At 44.9% G+C, this 27,579-nt stretch overlaps 1 protein-coding gene across 3 annotated transcripts in view; it reads right to left on the reverse strand.

Moving 5' to 3' along the window:
- Nucleotides 1-8,217: 8,217 nt before the first annotated feature.
- Nucleotides 8,218-27,579, reverse strand: part of LOC120796116 (echinoderm microtubule-associated protein-like 6) — an 86,439-nt gene continuing 67,077 nt past the window's right edge. Inside the window, exons 30-45 of one of the 3 annotated variants that reach the window (XM_040138509.1) lie at nucleotides 25,876-25,890; nucleotides 24,939-24,947; nucleotides 22,583-22,661; nucleotides 22,362-22,491; nucleotides 21,607-21,705; nucleotides 21,139-21,159; nucleotides 18,809-18,982; nucleotides 16,979-17,187; nucleotides 16,377-16,534; nucleotides 15,651-15,765; nucleotides 15,380-15,568; nucleotides 15,017-15,189; nucleotides 14,371-14,533; nucleotides 11,731-11,834; nucleotides 10,428-10,581; nucleotides 8,218-8,280 (exon numbers count right to left, since the gene is read on the reverse strand). In XM_040138509.1, the coding sequence (XP_039994443.1) occupies nucleotides 8,218-8,280; nucleotides 10,428-10,581; nucleotides 11,731-11,834; nucleotides 14,371-14,533; nucleotides 15,017-15,189; nucleotides 15,380-15,568; nucleotides 15,651-15,765; nucleotides 16,377-16,534; nucleotides 16,979-17,187; nucleotides 18,809-18,982; nucleotides 21,139-21,159; nucleotides 21,607-21,705; nucleotides 22,362-22,491; nucleotides 22,583-22,661; nucleotides 24,939-24,947; nucleotides 25,876-25,890 (1,855 nt within the window). Of the gene's footprint in view, nucleotides 8,281-10,427; nucleotides 10,582-11,726; nucleotides 11,835-14,370; nucleotides 14,534-15,016; nucleotides 15,190-15,379; nucleotides 15,569-15,650; nucleotides 15,766-16,376; nucleotides 16,535-16,978; nucleotides 17,188-18,808; nucleotides 18,983-21,138; nucleotides 21,160-21,606; nucleotides 21,706-22,361; nucleotides 22,492-22,582; nucleotides 22,662-24,938; nucleotides 24,948-25,875; nucleotides 25,891-27,579 lie in introns of those variants that run through there. The other 2 variants (XM_040138511.1, XM_040138510.1) reach the window with 2 other exon arrangements.

The raw sequence follows: 27,579 nt of genomic DNA on the forward strand, positions 1-27,579 counted from the left end.
TTTCGAATGGAAACTTTCCCTCCAGACGTGACAACACTCTGCTCTGAGTAACTAGTTGAGTCTGATGTGGCTTTTTTTTTTTTTTTTCCACAAAAGCTGCGTTAACAAACCTTTCAGAAGTTTAACAGCTGGACAAACATCTGCCCAGTGAAGCTCAACGTGAAGCAACAATTAGAAAAACAGACTCCGCTCCAAATGGTGATCTTTTGATTTTTTTTTTTTTTTTTTTGACCGGAGAATCCGAAGCTAACTTCGGCCTCCCGGACCACAGCTGACGACGCTGGGTTTTGACAACTTGATCGATAAATTATCGATAGGTGTGTATATCGCACTGACCTCAAGCCGAGCTAAATGTATCGGTACAAAGTAGAGAGCCAGCCTCGTCCTCGGAGAATAATTTGTCTCCTCAGTTTAAGATTCACAAATGTCTCCTGTTTATCACTAGTGTACAAACAGCGGCTCATCCCAGGCGGTGACTGCGCTTGTACGCAGATGTGAGCGTTTCCAAGCGTCTTGTCAGGAACCAGAACTTCTCTGGTCCTTCGTTGACTGGCGAGTGTCCACAGGAGGAGGCAGAGCTGCGGACGGACACATTGATAAACGCTGAGATGCGATCGCAGCCGCATTGGAGTCTGTCAGAAACCGGGTACCACACGTTTATACCCTGATTACAAATGATGAAGACGGGGTTAAACTTTGTTTCCAGTTTTAGTTTTAACTGAGCTTTTAGTGTCGTCGTTCTGGTCCTTGGAAACAGCAAAAAAAAAAGACCATCTGGGCAACTCTGTCCTTCGAGGAAACCCATGAGACGTGGTTGAAAGCTTCAGGAGCAACAGGTAAGTTGGACCTTGTGTAGAGATTTTTTTTTTTTTTTTTTTTTTTTTTTTTAAATAAAACCAAATCCAGCTGTAAAATTGTGTTTGTGCTGTTTTTGTTTTGTGTTTTACCACTAGGGGGCAGCAGTACTGACAGCAACACGCTTTCCAGTAAGAGAAAAAGTAAAGGTAACCCAGTTTCCAGGTCTAAGGTCAAAAACCAATTCACCTGTCAAACCTGGACCAGATTTTAACATGTTAGCTCTAAACTCATTCATTTAGGTGAAAAAAAGGAAAAAGACCGTTTCTAAACCTTTTTTCCATCCAGACCAGGTCCACCTAAAAAACATGCTGATCCTGGACCAGATTAACGCGAGGACTCTAAAGATAATTTCAAACCTAGTCTCGGTTTTGTGGAGCTTTTAATGTATTTTTGAAGACAAAAGAGAAGATAGGAGGATCCAGACCAGGTCAGATCAGGTTTAGATCAGAAACCGCAGCACTGAGACTAAATTAACCCGCAAACTTTTAACTCAGTTTAAAACTCAAATTTCAGATTGTTTAAACTTTATGACCTGAAATTTTTCCCATCTGGACCACATTAGACCACATTAGACCACATTAGACCACATTAGACCAGGTCTACCTAAAACCACTGAGACTGATTAAACCTGGACTGTAAATTTGTGAAAAAAGATCCAGTTTTCTTTTCATTATTCTCATTTAATGTTTGTACACACACACACACTGATCACAATGAACTTGGTATATGAATCAACCAGAGAACGTCGGTCGCCTTAAAATCTGCTCCTCGTCATCCTGACGCGTTTTGGTCGAAAAACGAATTCATGCATCTGAGCATCGTGTTTTTTTTATTTATCATCTACATTATGAAACAGAAAACGACCGGACACAGAAAAACACTCTCACCTTTCTGAACTACGGCAGGCCAGAGGGGACGTGTGTGTGTGTGTGTGTGTGTGTGTGTGTGTGTGTGTGTGTGTGTGTGTGTGTGTGTGTCAGCGCTTACACACGGCCACCATGACCGGTTGTGTTAGTGTAACAATAATGTTGACACTTGAAAAAAGCACTTTGCTGTGATCGTGAGATCAAGTGAACCGGAAGTTTTTCCCTTTGACGTAACTTTTCCTCGAAATATCGACCCGACTTTTCCTGATGTTGATGTGAAATATTTAGCTTTTACAGGTCACACGTTCCGGATCAGAGACACTGATCTGTTCCCGTTTCCTGGGTTGATTTCATTATTTGTTGCAGCTGGTTCCGGTTCAGTTCTTTTAAAACCAGCTTGCAGCCAGTGAAGGTTTCGCCGTCCCCTCGGAGCCTCTTCTGCCTCGGCCCACATCTCGAGCTGGACCGCGCCGAACCGCTGCAGCCGCTGGACGTGGGAACGAGTTCGGCACATGAACTTCAACCCTGTTACAGCGGCCGGACGGGAACTGTGCGAATTTCTGCGACGACTTACAACCTGGTCTTCACCGTCAGTGGCGCGAAGGCCGGATTCTTTGCAGCAGTGAAAAGGAGAAAGAAGGAAAAAATGTGGTCCTTTTTTTTTCATGTGCTTTAGTGGGACACTTGTGCAAAAACAGATTTCAACCAACAGTTTCCTCATATATCTCGTTATTATAGATTGAATAGTATTTAGTACAATATACAGCATTATACTGCAGGGAAATACACTATAATACATTAACAATACGTAAATTGGTAAATACATTAAAAAAAACATCAATATTGATCATATTCACGTGTATACATGTATAATATAAATGTAATATATATATATATATATACAGTAAATATATATAAATATAAGCACATATAGTATATATGTAAAATAGATGTAAATATAGGAATAAATGCAAAATAGGGTAAATTCCTGTTGAGAAAAATCAACGATCATAAAAGCCTGTGAATTAATGAAACATCCCGTCGCGAGGTTGAATAAAGACCCGATCCCTGCGCTGAGGCTTCACGGAGCCCAGACCCCAAGAGGAGGAGCCAGCGACCGGGGGACGTTTTCAGATCTCCCCAGGTCGATCTTCACAGGAACCAACGGAAACCAGGATCCCAGGTCCAGGTCCCACCGAGGCCGTTTCACCGAGCTCGGAGGATTTTCAGCGGGAAAACGAAGCTGAAGAGGAAGCTTGTTTCTCCACCCGATGAACCCTCTTCTCTGCTGCTGTGGCAGGAACCGTCGGCTCGCCACCGCCGGTGCCAGGTTTTCATTCTCTATCGTTGCGTTTTCCAGATGTTTTTACAGGTTGCCTGTGATCTGCACAGCTGGATTGACCTCCACCACACGCGGTAGTTTCGTGACTTCCCCAGACAGCCTGTAATCAGGCGAGCTACTCCATGGATTAGTTGATCAGTCGAGTAGGTAGTTTGACAACGGATTAATCGTTTTGTTCTACTAAGCTAAACTGTCAAACATTCACTGGGCCCAGCTTCTCCAACGTGAATATCTGCCCGTTTCTCCAGTTTTCTAGGACGATAAACTCAAAATTTGACCCTATTTTTCAGACATTTTATACATGAAACAGTCAATCGATTATTTAGAGAAAAGCCATCGGGTGTATTGATGATGAAGGTAACTGACCGGTCTCCTGTGATGGATTAATACGACCTGCGAGTCAATGACTCGACACCGGAAACAAATTGAAGTAATTTTGCTGAAACAAACTTCACGACAAATTTAAACCGGGAGAATCCAGCAGGACTCCACATGTTGACCTGTCACTGAAATAATGAAGAGCCAGATGTTGTGGGGTGAGGCTGGGGGTCTGGGGGGGTCATAAAAACCAGACACCGTGGGTGAACGCGGCCTCGGCGGTTACTTCAGTGACCTCGGGAAGTCGAGACACCAGGTGCGTTACCTGTTTCTCTTTGTTCATCTTTACACAAACAGACACGTGTCACAACAGTTAATATGCAACGGTTCAGACTCACTCACACTCTCGTGTCCACAGGTGTAAACTAGGCTTAAATAACATCGATATCTTCCCATAAATATATTTGTTGTCTACGAACTCGACGCTTTGGATGTTTCACGTCCTTAAAACAAAAAGCAGCAGCGAAGCAAAATGCTTTTTTTTTTTTTTCTCCGTCCGTTTTGGATGAATACAAGTGGAAACATTCTGAGTGTAGCACCAGACAGGGTCCAAAAAAAGTTCAGCTATGGATTTAAAAACAAAAAATGCGGCGTATGAAATATCCCCCTTCCCGAAAAGAAAAAAAAGAGAAATCAAACAAAGGTAGAAAGATCAGAAAGGCACTTAAGAGTGATGAGATACCAAACTGAAAAGTGGGTTTCAATTGAATGTCAAGTTTCTTTTCTCGGTAACAGACAAACTCTCTGTAAATATGATTCCTGTACAGCAGTTTGACCTTCCAGCATCACATCCCAGTGCTCCCAGTGATCCCAGTGATCCCAGTCCAGGACCTCGTGGTTTCTAACAGCTGCGAGATCAAATCCTCGTCACCGTTCATCCTTTAAATGGTCCCGGCAGTTTCCGTAAACTTTTTTTTTTTTTTTCCACGCGAACGTTTTATGTCCGAGCGCGACCTAAACGCAGCGTCCGTCGCGTGAAGTCGACGTCCGTGAGTCCCGCGCTCAGATGCGTAAACGCTGGACACACGCACCGACGTCCGTTCACGTCTCCGGGGGCGAGGGAGAACGCGTCCCTCGCGCCACCGGTGACACCGAAAGGCACAAATCCGCCAAAACGGCGTCGGAGAAGCAGCGGAGCGGAGACAAAGAGCTCTGGGGCCGGACGTCAAACCGGGTCAAGTCTTTAGGCCGACGATGTCTCCAGGCCAGAACCCGGTACACAAGTACAGATCCCGTGCGGTGGGTTTTAGGTCTGTGTCGTCGCCACCGCACAAACCCAAGAAGCAGTCGTCCCCGAAAGTGACACGTTTCTGTGGCATCGACCTGTTGACGCAGGTTGTAACTCAGCAGCTGCTGAAGGGAAGAATCGCCAACGAATAGCAACTTCAGTAGCGGTTCTATTTCCACCCGTTCGCCATCTTTTCATTTCATCCTCCCTCCTCTGCAGTTCAAAGCCCGGTTCTCCGGCGCGTCCAGACCGCGAGACCGCTTCAGGAGAAGGGAAGCGGTTCGGCAGGAAGAGATCTCAGAGTGGGGAGACCGGAGCCGCCTCTGTGTCTATAAACAGCAGATTCGGTATCAATAAAACCGTCTTGGGGGGTCTTTGGGAAACAGGAAGCTTAATGTTGCCATGGATTCACTCAGTTACACTTCGGGCTACAGCTTTTTTTTTAAGCCTGCATTTTTATTACACTTTGGAAAATGACCTAGAATCTAAAAACCAGATGCTTCTCAGGCAAGTCCAAGTCCACTATGAGACGGTAAAGGTGAGGCCTTCAGCAGCGGCTTCGCTCCTGCACGAGTGTCGTTCGAAGGTGGACTTGGAAAAAGTCTCGTGATAAAACGTCCGAATTCTTCGGTCCCGTAGGTTGACAGAGGTTCGGTCCTGAATCCGCACAGTTTCATGCATCTGGCCCCTGGACCGGAGGGAAGGAGAGACCGGAGCCCTGAAGTAGGTTCGTCGGAAGGAAACGACCTCCGGCCTCCAGCGAGGGTTTAAAGGCTGCGGTCGACGAATCAGTAGTAACCCACTTCCTGGCGCGTCGGGGACTGTTTGACCACCTGTCCTCTGCAGGACGTCTGGACCAAACTCCATTCATGGTCTCAGGATTTACATTGACACCTGCAGACCCGACGGACTACAGAACCCGTTACCAATGAGTCATCAACTTTTGCTAACGACTCGTTAGAAATGAAGGAACCATTGTCCTTTATTGACGTCACACTAACATTTGTACCTGCAGACCCGCTGACTATGTTCATATTAACGGCTGCCATATTGATACTGGTGACATTAACTCTCCTTTATTAGCAGAACATAAAAGGGTTATTACAGATCATCATGTAGTTGTGAGCAGACAAAAGGACATTTTTATGTTTATTAATGTTCAGGATTTGTTCTAACTTCTACTACAAACATATTTTATATTAACACAGCTGTTTTTTTGCTTTTTTTAAATAATATAATCATTGATTATCCCTTTACACAGAAGCCTGATTATCAATAACAAACCAGGGGACGCGAAGTGGCGCCGAGAACCTTCAGTCAAACGACAGAACGGAAACGTCTTCACTTCAAAAAGTCATAAAACATCAACATTTTCTGTTGTTCTCTCAACATCTGGACTATTTCAAGTTTTACACGCAGCTCAACAGCCAGTGAGACTCAACAAATGGTTTTTACCACAAGAAGTCTGCAGGTGTCAATGTAAATCCTGAGACCATGAATGGAGTTTGGTCCAGACGTCCTGCAGAGGACAGGTGGTACCCGACGAATCAGAGCGCCAGGAAGTGAGTTACCAGCCGTGAATGAATCCTTCACAGTCGGAGCTTTGTCAGGAAGTGGTTCGATCCAGGATGAGGATCTGGGACAGGAACAGACGGGTTGTTGTGTTGAGCCTCTTCCTCTTTGTCTCTCTGCAGCTCCAGATGTCGACGTGGTCGGTTGACGACCTGGAGCTGCAGTTCGTTTGTCCTCTGAGACGCGGCAGCCGCGGCGACGACCTTCCCAGTCGCAGGGGACGGGGGGAGACCGACCCCGAGAGCAGGCTCAGCCTCCGCCTCGCTGTCCTGGGAGAGTAGAGTGACCTTAACTGGGCAGCTGTGAGTTCAGATGAGTCTGCTTCTCTGCTCGGGACCGAGAAGGCCTCAGGTGAAACCACCAGCGGATGAATCCTGCGGTTCGGTTCTTTTCGCCTCTTGGCGGTCCGGTCATGTTCGGAGTCGCCTGATCCGTCGGCGGGTCCATCGGTGGATCGGCCGACCGCAGTCTGGGGTTTCCTGCCTCGTCACCAAGGAAAGAGGTCTGTGGTTCAGGTTGCCGGCTGGATTCCCTCCGGATCCACTTGTCGAGGCGCTTTGGGCCAGAGCGTCGCCCGGCGGCGGAAACCTCTGCGCTCACAGACATTTCCACACGAACACGCTGCAACAGACACACGGACGTAAACACAGTTTAACAGCAGAGACTCGACTGCCTGAGGCGACTGTGAATTATTCATAGTTTCAGCGATTTACAGGCAAACAGAAGGACCAGGAGAAGCAGTTGTATGGAAACCGCCTGTATTACAGTTTTATTTCTTACGTTTTTCACTCGGTTTGTGTGAATAAGCACTGAAACAATATTGTCAGCAACCGTGACCTGTTCTGTCCTGACGCCAAGACTGAGAACCACTGACGATTTGTAGATTTTTTCCTTTGTTAAACTGACACACTGATGAATCGTTGGATGAAAAAACTGAATGTAAAGTTGAAATATAACTACTGATTATTTTTTATTAACAATTAATCTGACGATTATTGTGTCGATTACCTGCTTCCTGTCAGTAATTTCCTGGCGCTCAAGGAGAAGCCAGATGTTTGTGCTCTGTGGTGCATTCATGTACGGTGGTAAAACTGAGAACAACTTCAATAAGCACCATAATATTGAGGTAGATTTTTTTTTTTTTTAAATACAATGCACCTGTTGTACAAAAAAAAAACCCCAACTCAACAGTAAATAAAATACTGCAGCACCGCAACTTAATTTCATGGTAACTGTAAAATTACAGGTACTACTTTCACGTAAATGATACTTTCACAGATTTTAAAATGTCAGACTCTGAATTTAACACGTATTTACTGCACTTTGGCTTTAAAACAAAGAATAATCATCCACTTTTATTAAATGGCTACTTTTACTTTTATACTTCCAGTTCGTTTTGCTTCCATACTTTTACCTTGAAAGTAGGTTTTGTATTTTTTCTATGGAAAATCGAACCGGGACGTTTTAAACGGACCATATGGCCTGTTGTATTTTATTACATATATTTTGTCTACACCTTTTGAAAGTTTTATGTATAATTTTAAATAGTTTCCTACATTTTTAACATTTTTGTGTCTTTTGCCGTTGTAACGTGTGAATTTCGCCTCGGCAGATTAATAAAGCCTGGTTTTAAAACCAACGACGAAATCCCATTTAAACCCTTTTTGTCTCTGCCTGGACGTCGTCAGTTATATTTCACAAACACAGATGATCTGATTCTTGGCCGAGTTTAGTTTGAAGAGTAACCTGCGTCTGAAGCGCAGCGTAGAATCTGGAGTGAAGGCGATCTGGAGTGAAGGAGACAAACTCTGTCTAATAACGTTTTTCATGTGGCTGAATTTGCAGTAGAGCTGTGGCTTTGTGTGATCGATAAGTCTGTTGTCGATCAGCATCGGGTTCGTCGATCGTCTGTTATCGATCAGCGATCGGTTTACCTGCAGTCGTCTCCTCCTGTGCTGGATCGCGGTCTTGTGTCAAGCCGTGGGAGAAAGATGTTCACGGAGCGTGGAGTGGCCGAGGTAGCGCTTGTGTTTGGCCTGCAGGGAGGGAGAAGCGGATGTTTACACATTTGGCACATACATTTCAATAATCAATCAATAGTTTCTTTTTTTTAAATTGTCATTCTTTTAGTCAGCGGGTGCTGCATGCTGTTACTTGCTGATACGACCGTATTTATATACATACACACATATACACATACATACATACATATATACATACATACATTCATACATATATATATACACACACATATATACATACATACATATACACATACATATACATACATATATATACATACAAACTTATATACACATACATACATACATACATACATATATACACTTATATACACATATATACACATACATATGTAAGTACATATATACACATACATACATATATATATACATACTTATATACATATATACACATATATACATATATATAAATATATACATTCATAAATATATAAACATACATATATACATAACTACACATATATACATATATACACATATACATACATACATATATACACACACACATATATACATACATACATATATATATATATATACATACACACATATATACACATACATACATACACATTCATACATACTTATATACATACATACATTCATACATATATATATACACACATATATATACATACATACATACACAAACATACATAAATACATATATATATATACACACATACATATATATACACACATACATATATATACACACATACATATATACATATATATATATATACACATACATATATACACATATATACACATACATATATACATACATAAATACATATATACACATATAAACATACATATATAAACACATATAAATATATACATTCATACATATATAAACATACATATATACACATACATATATACATATATATACATTCATACATATATGTATACATACATTCATACACATATATACATACATTCATGCATACATATATATATACATACATACATACATACATATATGCATACATATACAAACACATACATACATATATATACACATACATATATGCATACATATATACACAAATATGTACATATATACATACACACATATATACACACATACATACATATATGCATACATTTATATATATACATATATATATATATGTATATGCATACATACATATATATATACATACATTCATATATACATACATTCATACATATATATACATACATTCATACACACATATATACATTTACATACATATATACATACATACATACATACATACATATGTACATATATATATACAGAGATATATATTCACATGTATTTACATATATATATATACATATACATATATATAAAAAAATATATACATATATGTTTATGTATATATATATTTATAAATACATATATAGACATATATATACATATATATCAAATATATACGTATATATACACGTATACATAAATATATGTACACAGAGAGATTAAAAAGTTGTGCGTAATGTTCCTTCACGACTCTGATGATGTATTTATTCAACAAATCCGTTACTCAAACTATGTGCCCCTAAAGAAATATTCCTAATTTTGGCAGAATCCTGCTGTTTGTATTGGAAAAACATCTGTACAGTGGAAGCTGTGGCCCTCTGACGGCGTACACACCACTGCAGAGTCGTATAAAGACAGTGCATTATATCTTTAATTTGTCAGAGAAAATTTTATAAATTTTATAAATTGTGTAACATGTTGGGATTACAGAGAAACATGTTGAATATTTGCACCTGCCACACATCTTCACAGTTTTGTATATTGATCAGTTTTGCAGGTAACGACTCGTCTAATGTGAAATCGTTACGGTAGAGAGATCTGACAGGAAAATTCAATCAAGGGAAACGTTTGAATATATATAGGGAACAAAAATTTACATATAACAGATATTCTCATACCCCCCACAATAAAACTGATGAACTTTCCTACAATTTAATGCATGAATGTGCATTAGTGAGACCACTCGGGGTTAAAGCTCTGGAAGTCCTGACGCTTTGGTTGGGTCAGTTTTGATACGTTTACATGTTTACAAAGGACAGTAAAATAAAAAAATTCACGTATTTTTGAAACTGGCGAATTAAGGCAGAAATACAGAAAGTCAGTGACTCACAAACTTCTCAGTGCAGGGGAAGTCGAACAGTTTGACCAATCCAAAGTCGTCGCCGGTGACGATGTTCAGGCCGGCGTGTGACACGCAGGCGCAGTTCACGTCGGTTTTGTCGGCGTTTCGAGGCCAGATCCCCAAAACCTCGTCTCCCAGGACGCTGAGGGGAGAGACGGAGAGAAAGTGCAGCTTCAGAACGGCTGAACTCACTTCGGTTCTGCTTTCAGTTTTAGGTGATGGGCGGCTGACTCCTCCAGGTGAACACGACAGATTCTAGCCACCAACTTTGCTGCAGCTTTCAGATTTTTGACTTTTACAGCTGTAAAACTGCAGAATGAAGGATGGTTGTACACAGAATTCAAATTAAAAAAGAAAGCTGAAAATTAAAACAGAAAAATGACGAATAAATTATCATTATTCTATCACTCAGGATAATCAGCCAATAATTTAAGATTAAAAAGAAAAAGGAAGTCGAATATAGAAATGACTTTTGTGAAATCTGCCGCACAAAGTCTTCATTCATGTCCATCTGAGTCTATGTAGGTTAAAGTGCATATATCTTTCATAATAATGGTGCTTTTAATGCACAGACAAGTGAAAAATGATACATTTTGCAGGCGTTCGTCATCAAATCAGAACAGAGTGCAGTGTTACTGAGAGCATCTTGGACATGTCGGTTTGGTTGGTTTCAGAAAACAGAATCTGCACAGAGACAGTGAAACAGTTCACTCGGACCTTTGTTTTATGAGTCTGACGTCAAAATCACAAGACGCAGCATCAGTTCCGCGGATGAAACAGTGGACGTGATTTTGCTCTTTGTTTTGAGGATCCTCTGAACACAGAACCCAAGTGGAACTGGAACGTCCCTTTTCTGTTCCACAGGTATGAAATTCTCATTCAAAATTACATTTATAACGAGACAAATGAACACTCAACAGTGCGGTTCACTTCTTTTCCCGAAAACAAGGGTGAGTTTTAAATAACGGTTCGTTGTAGTTCCTAAGCCCTGGAGCGTTGTGCGCCAAACGCCACGGGTCGACATAAGAGGTGAGTCCATGAGCGAGTCACGTGTCTGTGGTTGTAGAAGACGGCGTCGGTGAGTTTTATGGACGTGGATGAAACCAAGCTACGATGACGTAAGCGGAGTCGGGACAAAGTCGGCATTGTTGGACTTTAGAGTCACAGAGGTGTCAATCTGGTGGATGCCTGAACCTCAGGAACACCAGAGCCCAGAGACAGAAATGCTGAACGAGACATTACATCGATGCTCAAGCAGAGGCTAGAAAGTGTGTGTGTGTGTGTGTGTTACCTGGTCCAGGTTGCCCAGGTGATTCTGTCGATGGCGGTCTGGTCGCTCACCAGCTTCCCCGAAGGAACCTCAAACACCTGCCGTTTATAAACTCCTGTGGACACCTACACACACACACACACACACACACATATGTTATTGGTTATTGGCGGCGTGTGTGTCCAGGTGTGTGTACCTATGTAACGGCTGCCTGCAGCGTGTGTGTCCAGGTGTGTGTACCTGTATGTAACGGCTGCCTGCAGCGTGTGTGTCCAGGTGTGTGTACCTGTATGTAACGGCTGTCTGCAGCGTGTGTGTCCAGGTGTGTGTACCTGTATGTAACGGCTGTCTGCAGCGTGTGTGTCCAGGTGTGTGTACCTGTATGTAACGGCTGCCTGCAGCGTGTGTGTCCAGGTGTGTGTACCTGTATGTAACGGCTGTCTGCAGCGTGTGTGTCCAGGTGTGTGTACCTGTATGTAACGGCTGCCTGCAGCGTGTGTGTCCAGGTGTGTGTACCTGTATGTAACGGCTGTCTGCAGCGTGTGTGTCCAGGTGTGTGTACCTGTATGTAACGGCTGTCTGCAGCGTGTGTGTCCAGGTGTGTGTACCCCTATGTAACGGCTGTCTGCAGCGTGTGTGTCCAGGTGTGTGTACCTGTATGTAACGGCTGCCTGCAGCGTGTGTGTCCAGGTGTGTGTACCTGTATGTAACGGCTGTCTGCAGCGTGTGTGTCCAGGTGTGTGTACCCCTATGTAACGGCTGCCTGCAGCGTGTGTGTCCAGGTGTGTGTACCCCTATGTAACGGCTGTCTGCAGCGTGTGTGTCCAGGTGTGTGTACCTGTATGTAACGGCTGTCTGCAGCGTGTGTGTCCAGGTGTGTGTACCCGTATGTAACGGCTGCCTGCAGCGCAGGTGTGTCCAGGTGTGTGTACCTGTATGTAACGGCTGCCTGCAGCGTGTGTCCAGGTGTGTGTACCTATGTAACGGCTGTCTGCAGCGTGTGTGTGTCCAGGTGTGTGTACCCGTATGTAACGGCTGTCTGCAGCGTGTGTGTCCAGGTGTGTGTACCCGTATGTAACGGCTGTCTGCGGCGTGTGTGTCCAGGTGTGTGTACCCGTATGTAACGGCTGTCTGCGGCGTGTGTGTCCAGGTGTGTGTACCCGTATGTAACGGCTGCCTGCAGCGTGTGTGTCCAGGTGTGTGTACCCGTATGTAACGGCTGCCTGCAGCGTGTGTGTCCAGGTGTGTGTACCTGTATGTAACGGCTGTCTGCAGCGTGTGTGCACAGGTGTGTGTACCCGTATGTAACGGCTGTCTGCAGCGTGTGTGTCCAGGTGTGTGTACCTGTATGTAACGGCTGTCTGCAGCGTGTGTGTCCAGGTGTGTGTACCCCTATGTAACGGCTGTCTGCAGCGTGTGTGTCCAGGTGTGTGTACCCGTATGTAACGGCTGTCTGCAGCGTGTGTGTCCAGGTGTGTGTACCCCTATGTAACGGCTGTCTGCAGCGTGTGTGTCCAGGTGTACCAGATGTAACGGCTGTCTGCAGCGTGTGTGTCCAGGTGTGTGTACCTGTATGTAACGGCTGCCTGCAGCGTGTGTGTCCAGGTGTGTGTACCCCTATGTAACGGCTGTCTGCAGCGTGTGTGTCCAGGTGTGTGTACCGTATGTAACGGCTGTCTGCAGCGGTGTGTCCAGGTGTGTACCCGTATGTAACGGCTGCCTGCAGCGTGTGTGTCCAGGTGTGTGTACCCCTATGTAACGGCTGTCTGCAGCGCAGGTGTCCAGGTGTGTGTACCAGATGTAACGGCTGCCTGCAGCGTGTGTCCAGGTGTGTGTACCCCTATGTAACGGCTGTCTGCAGCGTGTGTGTCCAGGTGTGTGTACCCGTATGTAACGGCTGTCTGCAGCGTGTGTGTCCAGGTGTGTGTACCCCTATGTAACGGCTGTCTGCAGCGTGGTGTCCAGGTGTGTACCTGTATGTAACGGCTGCCTGCAGCGTGTGTGTCCAGGTGTGTGTACCTGTATGTAACGGCTGCCTGCAGCGTGTGTGTCCAGGTGTGTGTACCCGTATGTAACGGCTGCCTGCAGCGTGTGTGTCCAGGTGTGTGTACCCGTATGTAACGGCTGTCTGCAGCGTGTGTGTCCAGGTGTGTGTACCTGTATGTAACGGCTGCCTGCAGCGTGTGTGTCCAGGTGTGTGTACCTGTATGTAACGGCTGCCTGCAGCGTGTGTGTCCAGGTGTGTGTACCTGTATGTAACGGCTGCCTGCAGCGTGTGTGTCCAGGTGTGTACCTGTATGTAACGGCTGTCTGCGGCGTGTGTGTCCAGGTGTGTGTACCCCTATGTAACGGCTGCCTGCAGCGTGTGTGTCCAGGTGTGTGTACCCGTATGTAACGGCTGTCTGCAGCGTGTGTGTCCAGGTGTGTGTACCTGTATGTAACGGCTGTCTGCAGCGTGTGTGTCCAGGTGTGTGTACCCGTATGTAACGGCTGCCTGCAGCGTGTGTGTCCAGGTGTGTGTACCTGTATGTAACGGCTGCCTGCAGCGTGTGTGTCCAGGTGTGTGTACCTGTATGTAACGGCTGTCTGCAGCGTGTGTGTCCAGGTGTGTGTACCTGTATGTAACGGCTGTCTGCAGCGTGTGTGTCCAGGTGTGTGTACCTGTATGTAACGGCTGTCTGCAGAGAAGTCGAGCTGCAGGATGAAGGCAGGGATGTCGCTGCAGTAAACCAGTCGGTTCAGACTCGGTCCTCCGCTCACGTCGTAAACATCCACCGTGTTCTCCACTGAACCGACTGCCAGCAACTGCCGGTCCGGACTGAACCTGCACAAACACACACAGACACACACACACACACACACACACACACTATGATGCCCCTTATTCCCTTAATGTGCTTCCTACTTCTCTCTCTTCTCTTGTTTTTCCTGCCGTGTCCTCTCTTCCTCTTTTTCAACTCGGTGTGAGCGCTTTATTCTGTACGGTTCTTACTCCAGTGGTTGGATAATGTCATAATTCCGTGATCTGGTGTACGGATGAAACGAAATTGGATTTTTGTTTAAGGCTGCTGACTTGGTCTCAAAGGCCAGGAAAAGAAGTAAAGATGGATTATTTATTAGTATTAATTCTGATTTCTCCAGAATTATAAAGTATTTTTTTGTGATCGATTTATGAATTGCTGTTGTTGAATTATTGGTTTACGTTTATTTATCTATATTTTATGTGAATTTATTATTAATGTGAATGTGGAATGCACATCTTCCTTCCTTTCTTTCTTTCCTTCACCCTCTCCGCCCTCTCTCCTACCGGATGTCCTGGACGGCGGCGCTGCGGTCTCGTTTCTTCGCCCACATCTTGAGCGAGTTGGCGAGGAGGAGGAGGAACTCGCCGTTCTTCATCCCCACAGCCAGCATCTCGCCGTCTGCGCTGTAGCTCACACACCGGGCCGCGTGGCCGACGCACACCTTGTTCAACAGTTTCTGAACAGAGGGCGAGAGAAGGAAACGAGACAGAGTGACCACTCATCCTATATTAGAGACACTAACTCTTCATGAACTCATCTTTTCAATGTCACTCAGCCCAGTTTGGAGGGAGGATATTCAAACCTTTAAAATCTGGTCTGATTCATATAATAATTAAAGTTGTCATTATAGAAGCCCTAGTCCGTACCTTGTCGGTGAGGTCCCAGAGTCTGATGGTGGCGTCGTCGCTGGCGGTGATGCAGAGCTCTTTGGCAGGGTGAGCGGTCAGGCCCCAGATCCCTCCCCGAGCGTGGCTGTCCAGCAGCAGGTTGGACGCCGCGTTCTTCTCCCCGACCTCGATGATCTCCCCGTCCTTCGTCCCCACCAGGATCTTACCCTGAGGAAGAGGAGGTGCTGATGAGGAGAAAGGCGAGACGGAAGGGACGGAGGGGTGAAAATTCAAAATCAGAAGTCCTCACCTTTCCTCTGCAGACGGATCGGACACACTCCACCTGCTTTCCCGTCTCCAGCTGAAACGCTCGACAGCGTTTCATTTCCTGGTCCCAGAGCTTCACTGCACCGCCCTCCTTAGTCCTGACACACACACACACACACACACACGTTTACTTGGTTTTTATTGCTGCCTCCATTAAAAGCTTAACCACGTCTATGTGGCTGCACGTCCAAAAGGGCACCGCATCTCAGATTCATTTTTTCCACAAAGAGAAGAAAAGTTCAGATATCGAAAGTTTTATGCTCGGAACCAGTGGTGTAGCACAAAATTCTGGGACTGTAGGGGGCCTCACTGGCCCCCCAGCCCCTTCTCACACATCCATTATTACACCTGTACAAACAACGGAAACAGCGAGTAAACACCTGCAGCAGTTCTTATGGTTCTCCGTTATGAAGTGTTACAAGAAGTGCACTTAAAAAAGTCTGCACAATTGGTGCAGCAGATTTCAGCCTCTTTTCTAAACACGCTGTAATTACTGTCTGTTTTTAGGTCCTCATTATACCTCGAGCTCATTTCGATTCTGGTATAATGTTACACTGACGAAACCACGACGACATTTATTACACTTTACAATGAGAGAAACTTATTTATGTTATGACGCCCTGTGGAAGCCGCCGTCTCACACGTGTTCTGTAAAGGTTAAATGAAACTTTCAACTCGGTGGTGAAGCAGCTGTTGGTGTGTTACTCACGGCCTCTCCTTGCCGCCGGTGACGATGAGTCCGTCTCTCAGCGTGGTGTACATGGTGAAGACTGGCCCGGTGTGAGCCTTCGCCACCACCCTCAGCAGGTAGTGGTCCCGCCACACGTACACGTCCCCGTTAATGGCTCCGGTAAACGTCAAGTTATTCTGCAAACACGCATTTAACAGAGAAATTAGCTCGAAAAGGCGCCGGCTCCCGAACTGTACTCATCTCTGTGGCCCCTGTGGGCAGACACGTACACCGCCCCCCACCCCTCCCACATAGGAGCGAATATTTATAAACTAAGAATTGAACTGTACAGAATGTCGAAGTGTCCAAATGTATTTCAAAAACTCTCCTAGACTTTAACAATTGGACAGTGCAGAATAACGACTTTGGCCCCGTCATCTCTCGTGTGTTTCACTGTTGACTTGAGTTTTTTCTGTTTTGCTGTGTTTGTCTTTGATTTGATTGTTTTTTTCTAGTGAGACTTCACTTGATGTTTCTCGCTGATTGTGGTCTTGTTCTGTCATCATCACGTCAGGTCATGTGAGCGGAGACCTCCGGGCCTCAGACTCACCTACACAACAATAAGTCATCAGCGAACTCACGGCACCGAAGGCGGCAGACAGCATCGTCTGCATCCTGCCGTCCTCCAGCGTCCCCACCACGCCCTTCTTGTACATCAGTGCACCGCCGGCCAGCGTCCAGAACTTCACGTGTTTGATTCCCACTGACACGAACTGGGAGTCAGAGTCCGGCCGAAACTCCACTACGAAGATCCGGTCCGGGTGTCCGGCTTTACTGCAAACCCTGGATCCTGCAGTGGAGACACCGCGGTCATCCGTACTTACTGCTAAGAAATATCAGTTGTTGAGGGAGACGCATTCATTGATCAGTATTTTCTGAAGCAGCTGAGCCACCAAAGCTCAAATGTCTTTAATTGGGACTTTTTCCAAAAAATAAAATAAAATAAAATACAAATAATCAGTGATGATAACAGTGTAACCAGAGGTGCAGTTGTGTGTATTCACAGGTACAGCGGCTTCAGAAAGTTTCAGACCCCTTCACTTCATTATGTTGTAGATATAATTTTAAATGGACCAAACTGCCATTTTTGCTCATCAGTCTAGACTCAATGATCCATGATGATTTAGAAATGAAAAATCAAAAGCCGAAGTCTTCAGACCCTTTGCTGTGGCTCCACATTGTGGTCAGGAGCATCTTGTTTGCTTGAATTATCCTTGAAGTGTTTCTAGAACTGGGCCCAGCCAAAGTCCGGACTTAGACCCTTAGAACCTCTGTGGAGAGACCTGAAGGGGCCAGTTCACAGACGCTTCCAGTCCAGTCTGACGGAGCCTGACAGGATCTGAGAGGAAGAACGAGATAAACTGCCCGAATCCGGTCGAGCAAAGCTTGTGTTGTACGGAATCAGATTCGTGTCAAAACCTCTTCAATATCAAACAAAACTAAGAGTTTGGGGCAGAATAAAACTCAGTAGCGTTGCTGCCAATGGAGCTTCTACAAAGTAGGGAATTAAAGGTCTGAAAACTTCTGGAAATAGAAGCTTTCACTTTTTGATTTTATAATAAATGTGCAAACATTTCTAAATCCATGTTTTCACTTTATCATCATGGATTGTTGAGTCTAGACTGATGAGTCTGACAGTCAGAATCAGCATGAGGAACAAATGTTGATTTTAGCAAAAACTTGCTTGAACTTTAATGAATTCATCATTTTTAAGTGAATCTTCCACTTTCTGCTGCTTAAGTCGTTTTAGGAATTGTTACGTTAACATGATAAATAACTCGAGTTCATTGTTGCTGGTTTTCCACTGTCCTGTTCCACTGCTTTATCCAGTGTGATGTTGAAACAGGAATCGAATGTAATTCTGCCTGGTATCAAAAAGTCTTTCTAAAAACCTTCTTAACACCACATGGAATAAAACTTAACACCCGTTTCATGATCACGCCGACCAAAGTACGAAGACAACCCCCAAAAACCAGCAGCGATGACGCGGCCAAAATGATTTTCCAAATACTGACAATATCATGAATCAACAACGAAACGTGATCTGGATACGCAGCAGAAAATGGATGGAAAATGACTGAACAGAAGAACCAACTATGAAAAGACCTTCTGATTCAGTGAGTTTTCTATAACATCAGGAGTCTGGAACAAAGTTACTGGAGCTTTTGTCACAATCACACACAAAACATTTTATAAGTAACATTACTGCCTCCGACAGGCTAAAGATGTATCTAAGACTTTTGTCAATGAAATTCAAGACTTTTTACAACCTGCAAAGGCCTTTTTAAGGAAACTGAGATCGGGACCTGATGAAAGCCTGTATTGAACAGAGACCCATACCCAGCTTCTGTGCTGAGGGGCTGCTGAGTTAATGTGTGTTTTATGGGTTATTGATCAGATATCAGTCTGACCTTCCTGCCAGCGCCACACCGCGATGGTGTGTTCAGGTTCCACTCCGACAGACAGCAGCAGCTTCCCTGTGGCGCTGAAGTTAACGTAGCCGACGCCTTTAGTGTGAGGACAGCGAAGGATGGACAGAGTCTGTTTACTCATCGCGTCCCACACGTGGATGGACGGGGTGGTGCCTGCGTACAGAGGAGAGGAGGACGTAAACCGAGGTCGTATCCGGTCACGTTGGTCGAAAAGAGTCACAAAAAGAGGCGACGTGGGACCAAAAACCATCAGGACAGAACCAGAGCAGTTAGAGGGATCAGTGCAGCTGACAGACACCCTGAGAACCAGACCGGCTGAATCGCTTCACCGTGTAACGACCACACCGGTGGCTCACACATCTCATCTACAAACCATTTGACTTTCCCGCTGAACATTTCCCACATCTTCCAATCGGTTTCTTCGGTTGATTTCCTTTTTTTCCAGGCAGACAGCGGTTTCAGGAGGTTTCACTTCGCTGAAATCGACTCGCAGAGACTTGAAATGAGGGTTTAGACAAACTGACGCAAACATGGCTGCTGCGACAAGGACGATGTGAACACGGTTGCTTCTTGCATTACCGCTTAACAGGATTTCAGAATTGAGAATTTGCATGTAAGATCCTTTGGTGGCAGCTTCTAACAGCCCACACTTTACTCTGTAAACTAACCTACCACGTCATTTACTAGTTTTTTCTTAAAAACGCCGATATACTGATCGAGTACTTGATAACTGTTGCAACTCTCACTTTCTCCATTTTCCCTTATAATTAGTACCAAACTGTGTAGGCCTCTCTTGGAAAAACCCTGGTAATAATACACCTGAATACAGTTTTTTTTTAGTTTTTTTTCAAGGAAATTATGAGGAAACTTTCCAGGAAATTAGCTGGGAAATATGGGAAATAAGGAGTGTTACCTCATTTTTCTGTATGAATCAAGCACCAATAAAATACTTTTATTTATATGGTTCTACTTAAAGTGGGCAGGACGGAAGAAAACAAGACTACGGGGAACAAGGGGGAAGTATCATGTGTTACATTTAGTGTACTACTACTAGTATTTTGTATAGTAAATACCGGGTTCAGTACTGGGAAGCAAAACTTTGGGAAAAACAACCTTTTTCTTACCGTGTGCTTAAAGAGTAAAAAGGGGAGAGCAGATACACATTTTATAATAACTGGGTTCTTTATTAGACATTCAAGTTTAGCCATGTTTGATCCAGCTTCATGGGTCGTATTACTACATGACTGTGTTATGGTACAGTTTTTCTTCCTCAGGTGACAATAGAGACCTTCCGCAGCTGCTGACGAAGACAAAACGTTTTGTTTTTCGAAGGCATCGTCCCATTTCAAGACTTCTCCTTATTCCAAATGATAAAATCGGTAAGAAAACATAAATATGAATAAATAAATCCCTGTGGTGCGGCTGTCGCTGTCTGAAGTCACAGCTGTGAACTGAGCTCCCGTCTTTTATATTGCATTTTCTCCTACATGTCACAGTAGTGTTTGTTAACGGGTGAAACTACGGCGTGTATTTTATATGACTTTACACTTTGTACTCTTTCATTGGACAATAAGAAAACGGTTGTTAAACAGGTAGTTTTTCTCTGACTTTGCTTTTGTTTCCTGGTATCATTTATTTCTCCTTCTCTTTAAAATACCCAGCTGCTCCTCTCTAGTTCCGCATGGTGGGGTTTTCTTCCACTGTTCCGACTTTCTACTGGGAAAAAAAATGACCCTGTAAATCACGTGCGGGATTATTTAGTGTTACTCTTCCTTCTTGTAGACATAAATGTACATAATAGTAAACTCCCCCCACAGATATTTTTATTACAAGCCTAAAGAGCATATCAATACTGAAACACTGTTTTTTGAACTTGGCAAGGCAACGTTAGCCATGTGTGAAATCTCCAATGCGGATTTTTCCACAAGTACTTGAATGCACCAACTAGGATCCTGCTGTCAAACGCATTATGGCCGGAGAATAACGCAGATTTGATTGAAGTATCACGAGCTTTTTTTGTTGATTTTTATAGACATGAATGAAAACCAGCAGCTGCCTGGAGGGAAGGAAACCCATCGGGAATCAGGACTGTACCTGACACCGGAGTTCAGCCAAATAAAACACAATGTGTGGGCTCTGAATCAGCGGGTGTGGGATGCTCTTCTCCGCTGCAGCCACATTGCAGCAGGATGTTAGAACCCTGTGCTGCTTTTTTGACATAGCAGCGCTCCTGAGTCGCTGCTGCGAGTCCTCAGGTCGTCTCTGGGTTTCAGGGTGTCTGTCGGGATGGGAGCGGCGGTGCGGTTTACCTGGGAGTCCACTGACGTCACCTGAGGTGTTGTGAGAGCGATGGTGACAAATGAGGCCAGCCAACACGCACACATACAAAAACAACAAAAAGAACAAAAACAGATGAAAACCTGACAGTAAGGAGGCAGATATCTATGGGCGATTCTCACTGCTTAAATTAGGCCACGCTAGACGCAAGGTTTTTGTTTTCCTTTTTAAAATGTACTGCACATCTTCCTATTGGTCTGAAGTTAAAGTACTCAGAGGTATTTGGTTTTAAAAATGAAGCTTCTTCCATGTTTGTGCTAACGGCCTGTTTCCTAATCTCTCAGTGGGACTAAAGGAAAGCAGGCAGATTAAGCAGAGGAGACGAAAGCAGGATTCATTGAGTACAGACGAGTTAGTATAGGAACACACTGCCATGCAGAAACAGCAACTCGCCTCCTGCAGGTCACACACACACACACACACACACACACTCAGTGTACCGATCTGTCCGGTGGCAATGATGTTTTTGTATTTCGGGTGCTGGTTGACGGTCAGACAGAGGATGTCGTCAGTGTGTTCCAGGTAGAAACTCTGAGTTCCTGCAGCACAAGAAGACACACAAACACATCACCGGGATCTGAACGGTCACAGGTGCGATTCCCGCTGCAGCAACAGTGGGCGGGTTTTCCATCCAAATGTGTCGCAAAGTTTTTGTTTTGCTGTTGAGCTCAAATATCAACGGCCTTTCTCCAGAATCTCACTCCACCTTAAAGTCATGATTCATGCATGTCACGTTTGTCTTTTAAAGTTGCTAAGTCTGTTTCCAGAAGGTAGTGGACGGGGGCTTTTTACAGCTGTTCCTCTGAAAACATCTGGCCACTGCGGCCGAAAACGGCGCTGTGAGAGCGGTGAGAGTGAACCGGAGCAGTACACGGCTAAACAACGAGCTGTGACTCAGTGTTACGCTCCGTGAAGCCGAGGGAGGCTGATGCAGGTTCAGCTGATGATTCTCCGTAGCTTCATCTCTAACGCCTTTCACAATGTCACAGATTGTTGGCTTAAAAAAATAAACTACAGCCGCTTTAAGCGTCATCATCCTGACACGTTCAGCCTCATAAATGTGGATGTATGTTCCCAGAGGCTCTGTGAACTGTAACTAGAGACCAGAGGCTAGGAGACGAAGGAGGAAGTGCAACCGGGGGGCAAACATGAGGTCGAAAGTGTGTGTTATGAGCATCTGTGGCGCCGTGGTTACCGGTGCTGAGGCTGTGGACGATTGCGGTGCCGGCAGTGTGGTAGACGATATCTGTGCCATCATTGAGGTAGTGCAGGTTGTTACGACAGTCGAAGCCCCGAAAACCAAACACGTGATCCAGAACCAGGTCCTACAGAAGGCGGAGACAGAAGAGACAGGTGAAGAGGATGAACAGGAGGACAGACAGACGGACTGAGAGGGAGACAGAGAGATAGACATACCTCCACCAGTCTCTTCTTCTTGGACACGTTGTTCTTCTGGAGTTTCTCCGGCTGCGGCGCAGCTCGACTCACTGGAGGCCTGGAGGATCAGTCAGTCAATCTGTTAATCACACAATCAGTCGACCGCTCAAAGAGAAACACTCATTCACATCCCAACGTGCTGAGGGCTGGAGGACAGACAGGTGGAGGAACAGACAGTGAGACAGCACGGTCAGCCCGCGGGCAGGCGGGTCAGACGGTAGAAGCAGTAGAGACGTACGGGACAGATGCAGACAGATGTTTGTACCGTGAACTCAGACCGAGTTACAGACCGAGCTGTGACCTTCCGTCTCGTGTTCGCCCAGTCACTGTCCTACTGACACACGCACGACATAGGACAGAACTGAGCACAGCCCTGGTCAATATCACTGACACGTCAGTAGGTAAGCCCAAGAGGAATGAAGCCAATTGATGTGAAAAACGGAAATGTTTGACGAATTCAACTATAACCAAAGAACCAACAGCAGCAAAAGTCAGTTCACCCTTCATGAGTGAGGTTCCATACTTTGATTTTTTTAATATCTCGTTACGTCCACCTTTATTTTTGACGGCAGGATGATACCAGTCCAACACGGATCTGTGGAGCGATGTTCTGCTTCTTCACAGATGATTCTCCAGCGGTTTTTCTATTGGATTCTGGACGGGCTACGAACTTGTCCAGGTCATAGCTGTCACTGTTTTCTTCTCTAAAGCTCCGGTCTGATTGTCGAAGTGCGTTTGGGATCACTGACATGTCGGGAACTTCCTGAAACCACGAGTCGTCTTTTCATTCAGGATTTGGGTACAAACTTAAATGTCACCTCCCGCTCTCATGCAGCCCCACATCAGCACACTTCCACCTCCGTGTTTCACAGTCGGCACTGCGGGGGTCCTGGCCAGGTCCACACCAAACACGCTGGACCACATCTGATACAAACTATTATTTTGGTTTCATCTGACCAAAGAATGTGCTGCCGACTTTCATCACCTGGACGTCGTCCGTAGAGGTCGACTTCACGCAGTCTCCTTCTCACTGTCTGATCAGTCACTGCAACACCAGTTTCCACAGATGGTCCTTGTGCCGAGTCAGACGCACCGACTGTCTCTTTTTCGATGGGAGGGCGTGTAAATAGTGAGCTGCGCGTGGCGTCGTGCCGTCGCTGCGCCTGCTGTCATCGGCAGTACAGCTCTTCAGCCGACCTTCAGTGGCCCGCTGATGCTCTTGTACCCTCCCCATCTTCGTGACGTCTCAAGGTCTGGTTTCTTATTGTCCAGGCAGTTCCTCACCATGTGGAGCCGTGTTGCATTGGACACAACCAAGGCCAGAACTGAGGACGCCGTGGTGTTCACGGGTTCTTTTACAACCTTGTTCATGTAATTAGCCTCAACTGGAAATCCCTTGTGTCATCACTTTTGTACCTTGGGGCCAGTATTCCTTCAACTTAAAAAATAATATGAGTAGTGTAAGGTGGTGCAATTTTGACTCATTTAACACTTTAGTGATGTTGCACGGGGGTGCACTCAATTTTGTTGTGTACTGTAGGTACCTGTAAGTAGCAAAACCAGCAGTCACAGTAAAAGTAGTAATAGTTACTGTGATAGTCAGAGTCAAGCTTATTTATATAGCCTAATATCACAAATCCCAAATTTGCCTCGGGGGGATTAACAATGTGTAAAGCAAACAACACCCTCCGTCTTTAGACCCTGGATCTGGAAAAGGAACAAAAGGAATAAAATAAAATGGTAGAAGGAAAGAACAGTAATGGTGGGAGTTATTTATGTATTTACATGGACACTAGTATCTCAGTTATAATCCAGGTTATGAAAAGGGCCTTGTCTTTGTCTCAGAACACCTGGATAAGATACTCAGATAGACTCAGGATCCTGTGGCAGGTAAAGACCCGGTCCAGGTTATTATTCTCTGTCTATGTCTGCTGGTGCTTTGTCAGTCTAAGTCATAGTTGGTCAGTTCAACAAAAAATGTGATGGTGGAAGGTGGCGGAAAGCAGCTAGGCATATTTACTCAGGTAATGTGGTACTTGTACTTCAGTATTTCAGTTTTTTGCTTTTGTACTTCACTACCTTTTAGAGGGAAATATTTGCACTTTTTACTGCACAGTTGAGGTAATGAGTTCCTTTACAGTCATTTCATTCAGTGCAACACAAAGACAGCTTTATAGGTGACCTGGAAAATGACCAGTGAGCTAAGGACAGCGCGAGGTAATGCCATCGGAGCGTGATGCAAACACACACACACACACACACGCGCGCGCATACACACAATGAAGACGCACTGCACGGACAAACAGTGACAGACAGTCAGGTGGACAGGTGTTACCTGGATCCCCTGGACAGCAGAGGGACAGAACCAAGGTACAGAGCTTTAGAAGACACACACACTCAGACACACACACACACACACACTCAGACACACACACACACACACACACACACAGACACACACTCAAACACACACAGACAGGCCTCTCTACACAAACAGCTACAGACTCACTCAAAAACACACGTATAAAGGCCTCTTGCCTTACAGACTGTTAACGTGGCTCGCTAGCTACATGCTAACAAAACGCTTTCATGCTACTGCGGCTTCTTTTTATTTCTGGGGCTGTCAGGCTAACGTGCTAACATAGCTAATGATGTTGACAGGCAAACTTGAGCAGGCAATCAGAGAATCAGTTTTCAGTCCTGGGTGAAAAACAAATAGGGATGAGGTGAGTACATGTGGTTCCACCTCTCGTCCCGTCCGACGCTTGGCAAACCTGCCGCGCCGACGGAAACAGATTTTCTAGGAGATATGTTTGCCTTTTATGTCTGTGCGGGTATTTTTGGCTGGACCACAACAGCGAGGGAAAAAGGCAGCCCTAGAAATGCAAATGTCCGTGAGTGACTGATTGAGTGACTGACTGAGTGACTGAGTGACTGACTGAGTGACTGACTGAGTGACTGAGTGACTGAGTGACTGACTGAGTGACTGAGTGACTGACTGAGTGACCGACTGAGTGACTGAGTGACTGAGTGACTGACTGAGTGACTGACTGAGTGACTGAGTGACTGACTGAGTGACTGACTGAGTGATTCCGTCGTATCCACGACATCCACCCACTCTCTCCTCCACTGTCATTCACCAGTCTCCAGCTTCTTAGCTTCCCTCACCAAACGCCATTTGCTTGTTTTTGTGATGATATGTACAGTACATGTAATTTAACATTGACATTTTCCACGTCTGAAAATCACAGTAAGCATCAGATCATACTTACTTGACAATGCCCTGCCTCCAGGGGAATGCAAGTTGAAACACAACACAGATATTCAGAGTTTCTGTGAGCAAGGCCAGAGACAGCAGCAACACTCAGGAAGTAAGGGTACCACAAAGGGAAAAAAAAAGTGTGTGTCACTCAGTTAACACCACATGAGGATACTTAGCGTACAAAGTGACGCAGTCCGTGTCCTGTATTATAGTAAATAAAAAGTATCACTGCAGGGTGGATGTGTGGATGCATTTCTGAGTTTTTAAATGTTTTTGATGTGTCTTAGTCACGGAGGGATTACTAAACGGGCCCACGGAGCACAGGCCCAGATGACCGAGGAGTCAGGGCCCCTCTGGGCATCTGGGCCTCTGTCTGAAGTGACTGCCTACATTTCTTATTGAGAAGTCAGTCAAATGACTGTAAAGAGACAGAAAACAACCAAGAACCAAGAGACGCTACAGGTGACCACAAAGAGATGAAACACAACCACAAAGAGACAAAACAATATAAACAATTTAATCTGGGGCTCCTGCTCCAATATAGGAGGGCTGGGGGAGCTTTCACATGTCTGTGCTCAGGTACTCATTGTCTCGTAATCCGTCCATAGACCTAGTATTTCAGTTAATCATGTTTTGGAAGATTCAACGCCAGTTTATAGTTTTTACGACATCTGTACCCCGCAGAGTAAATTTGTACCTTCAAGGAGCCCTTTGTTGTTGAGTGTTTTGAAGTGAGAAAGCTCATTAACACTGACTATTAACACTATAATAATCTGTTGGCATGTGCAACGTGGAAACACACAGCAAACTGAGCCAAAACTATATTCAGTGACCATGCGGAAGCCTGTGCATGCGTTACACACCAGTGTGTACGTAAGCCTGTGCGTGCGTACACACACTCACACACAAAACTAAGCACACAGACACACACAAACAAACACACGCGCTTGGAACACGCAGATACTGGGACCACTGACGACACACACCAAGGGTAAGATGAAGTTGTTCATAAAAAGTTTAATAAAAGGTTTGGCTCAGTGTTGTAAAGTCAAAAAAGGAAAAAAAGGGAAAGCACACAGACTGTTTCTACAGCTTCGGACTGTAAATGAGGACGTTTTACAGAGTTTGAACCTGCACCAGCAACACAAAACCACCGAGACCACGAACGAGAGTCTGACAGTGGAGTGTAATTATGTGGCTGATCAACAGCATTAAGTTCGCTTCACCTGAAAATGTACTGAAATCACAAATCTGGGATTTACGTTCTGCTTGAATGTATTTCAGGTTTCGCTTTATGTGAGAAAAGGCTGTGAGAATGAGGATTATCTTCACTAATGAGGATTATCTTCAGTATCTCAGCGAAATTATTTAACTCACAGAATCATTGGGCCTCATGCCAGAACATTTTTGTGTTATTATCCTAAAAGCCTCTTAACTTTTTTTCTGGAGATTTGTTTGTACGGGTGTTTAAAGTTGAATTCACAAAACTCCCTTAACTGCACAAACTTTGCACAGATGGGTCGTTTCAACACGACGGATGCCACCTCTTTATGAGGAGATTGCGTTATTAGCAGAATCAACGCCTCTAAAACCGCCACATAAGGCTACTTGTTCTTCAGAGAAGAAGCATTTCACACTGCGGAGCTTCAAGTCCTGCTTTCGTGAATGAGCAGGCAAAATGACAACACGTTTAGCAGTTTGTCAGTGGTCGTAT

Source organism: Xiphias gladius, chromosome 11 (genome assembly GCF_016859285.1).
Source record: "Xiphias gladius isolate SHS-SW01 ecotype Sanya breed wild chromosome 11, ASM1685928v1, whole genome shotgun sequence".
In the NCBI taxonomy this organism is placed as follows: Eukaryota; Metazoa; Chordata; class Actinopteri; order Istiophoriformes; family Xiphiidae; genus Xiphias; species Xiphias gladius.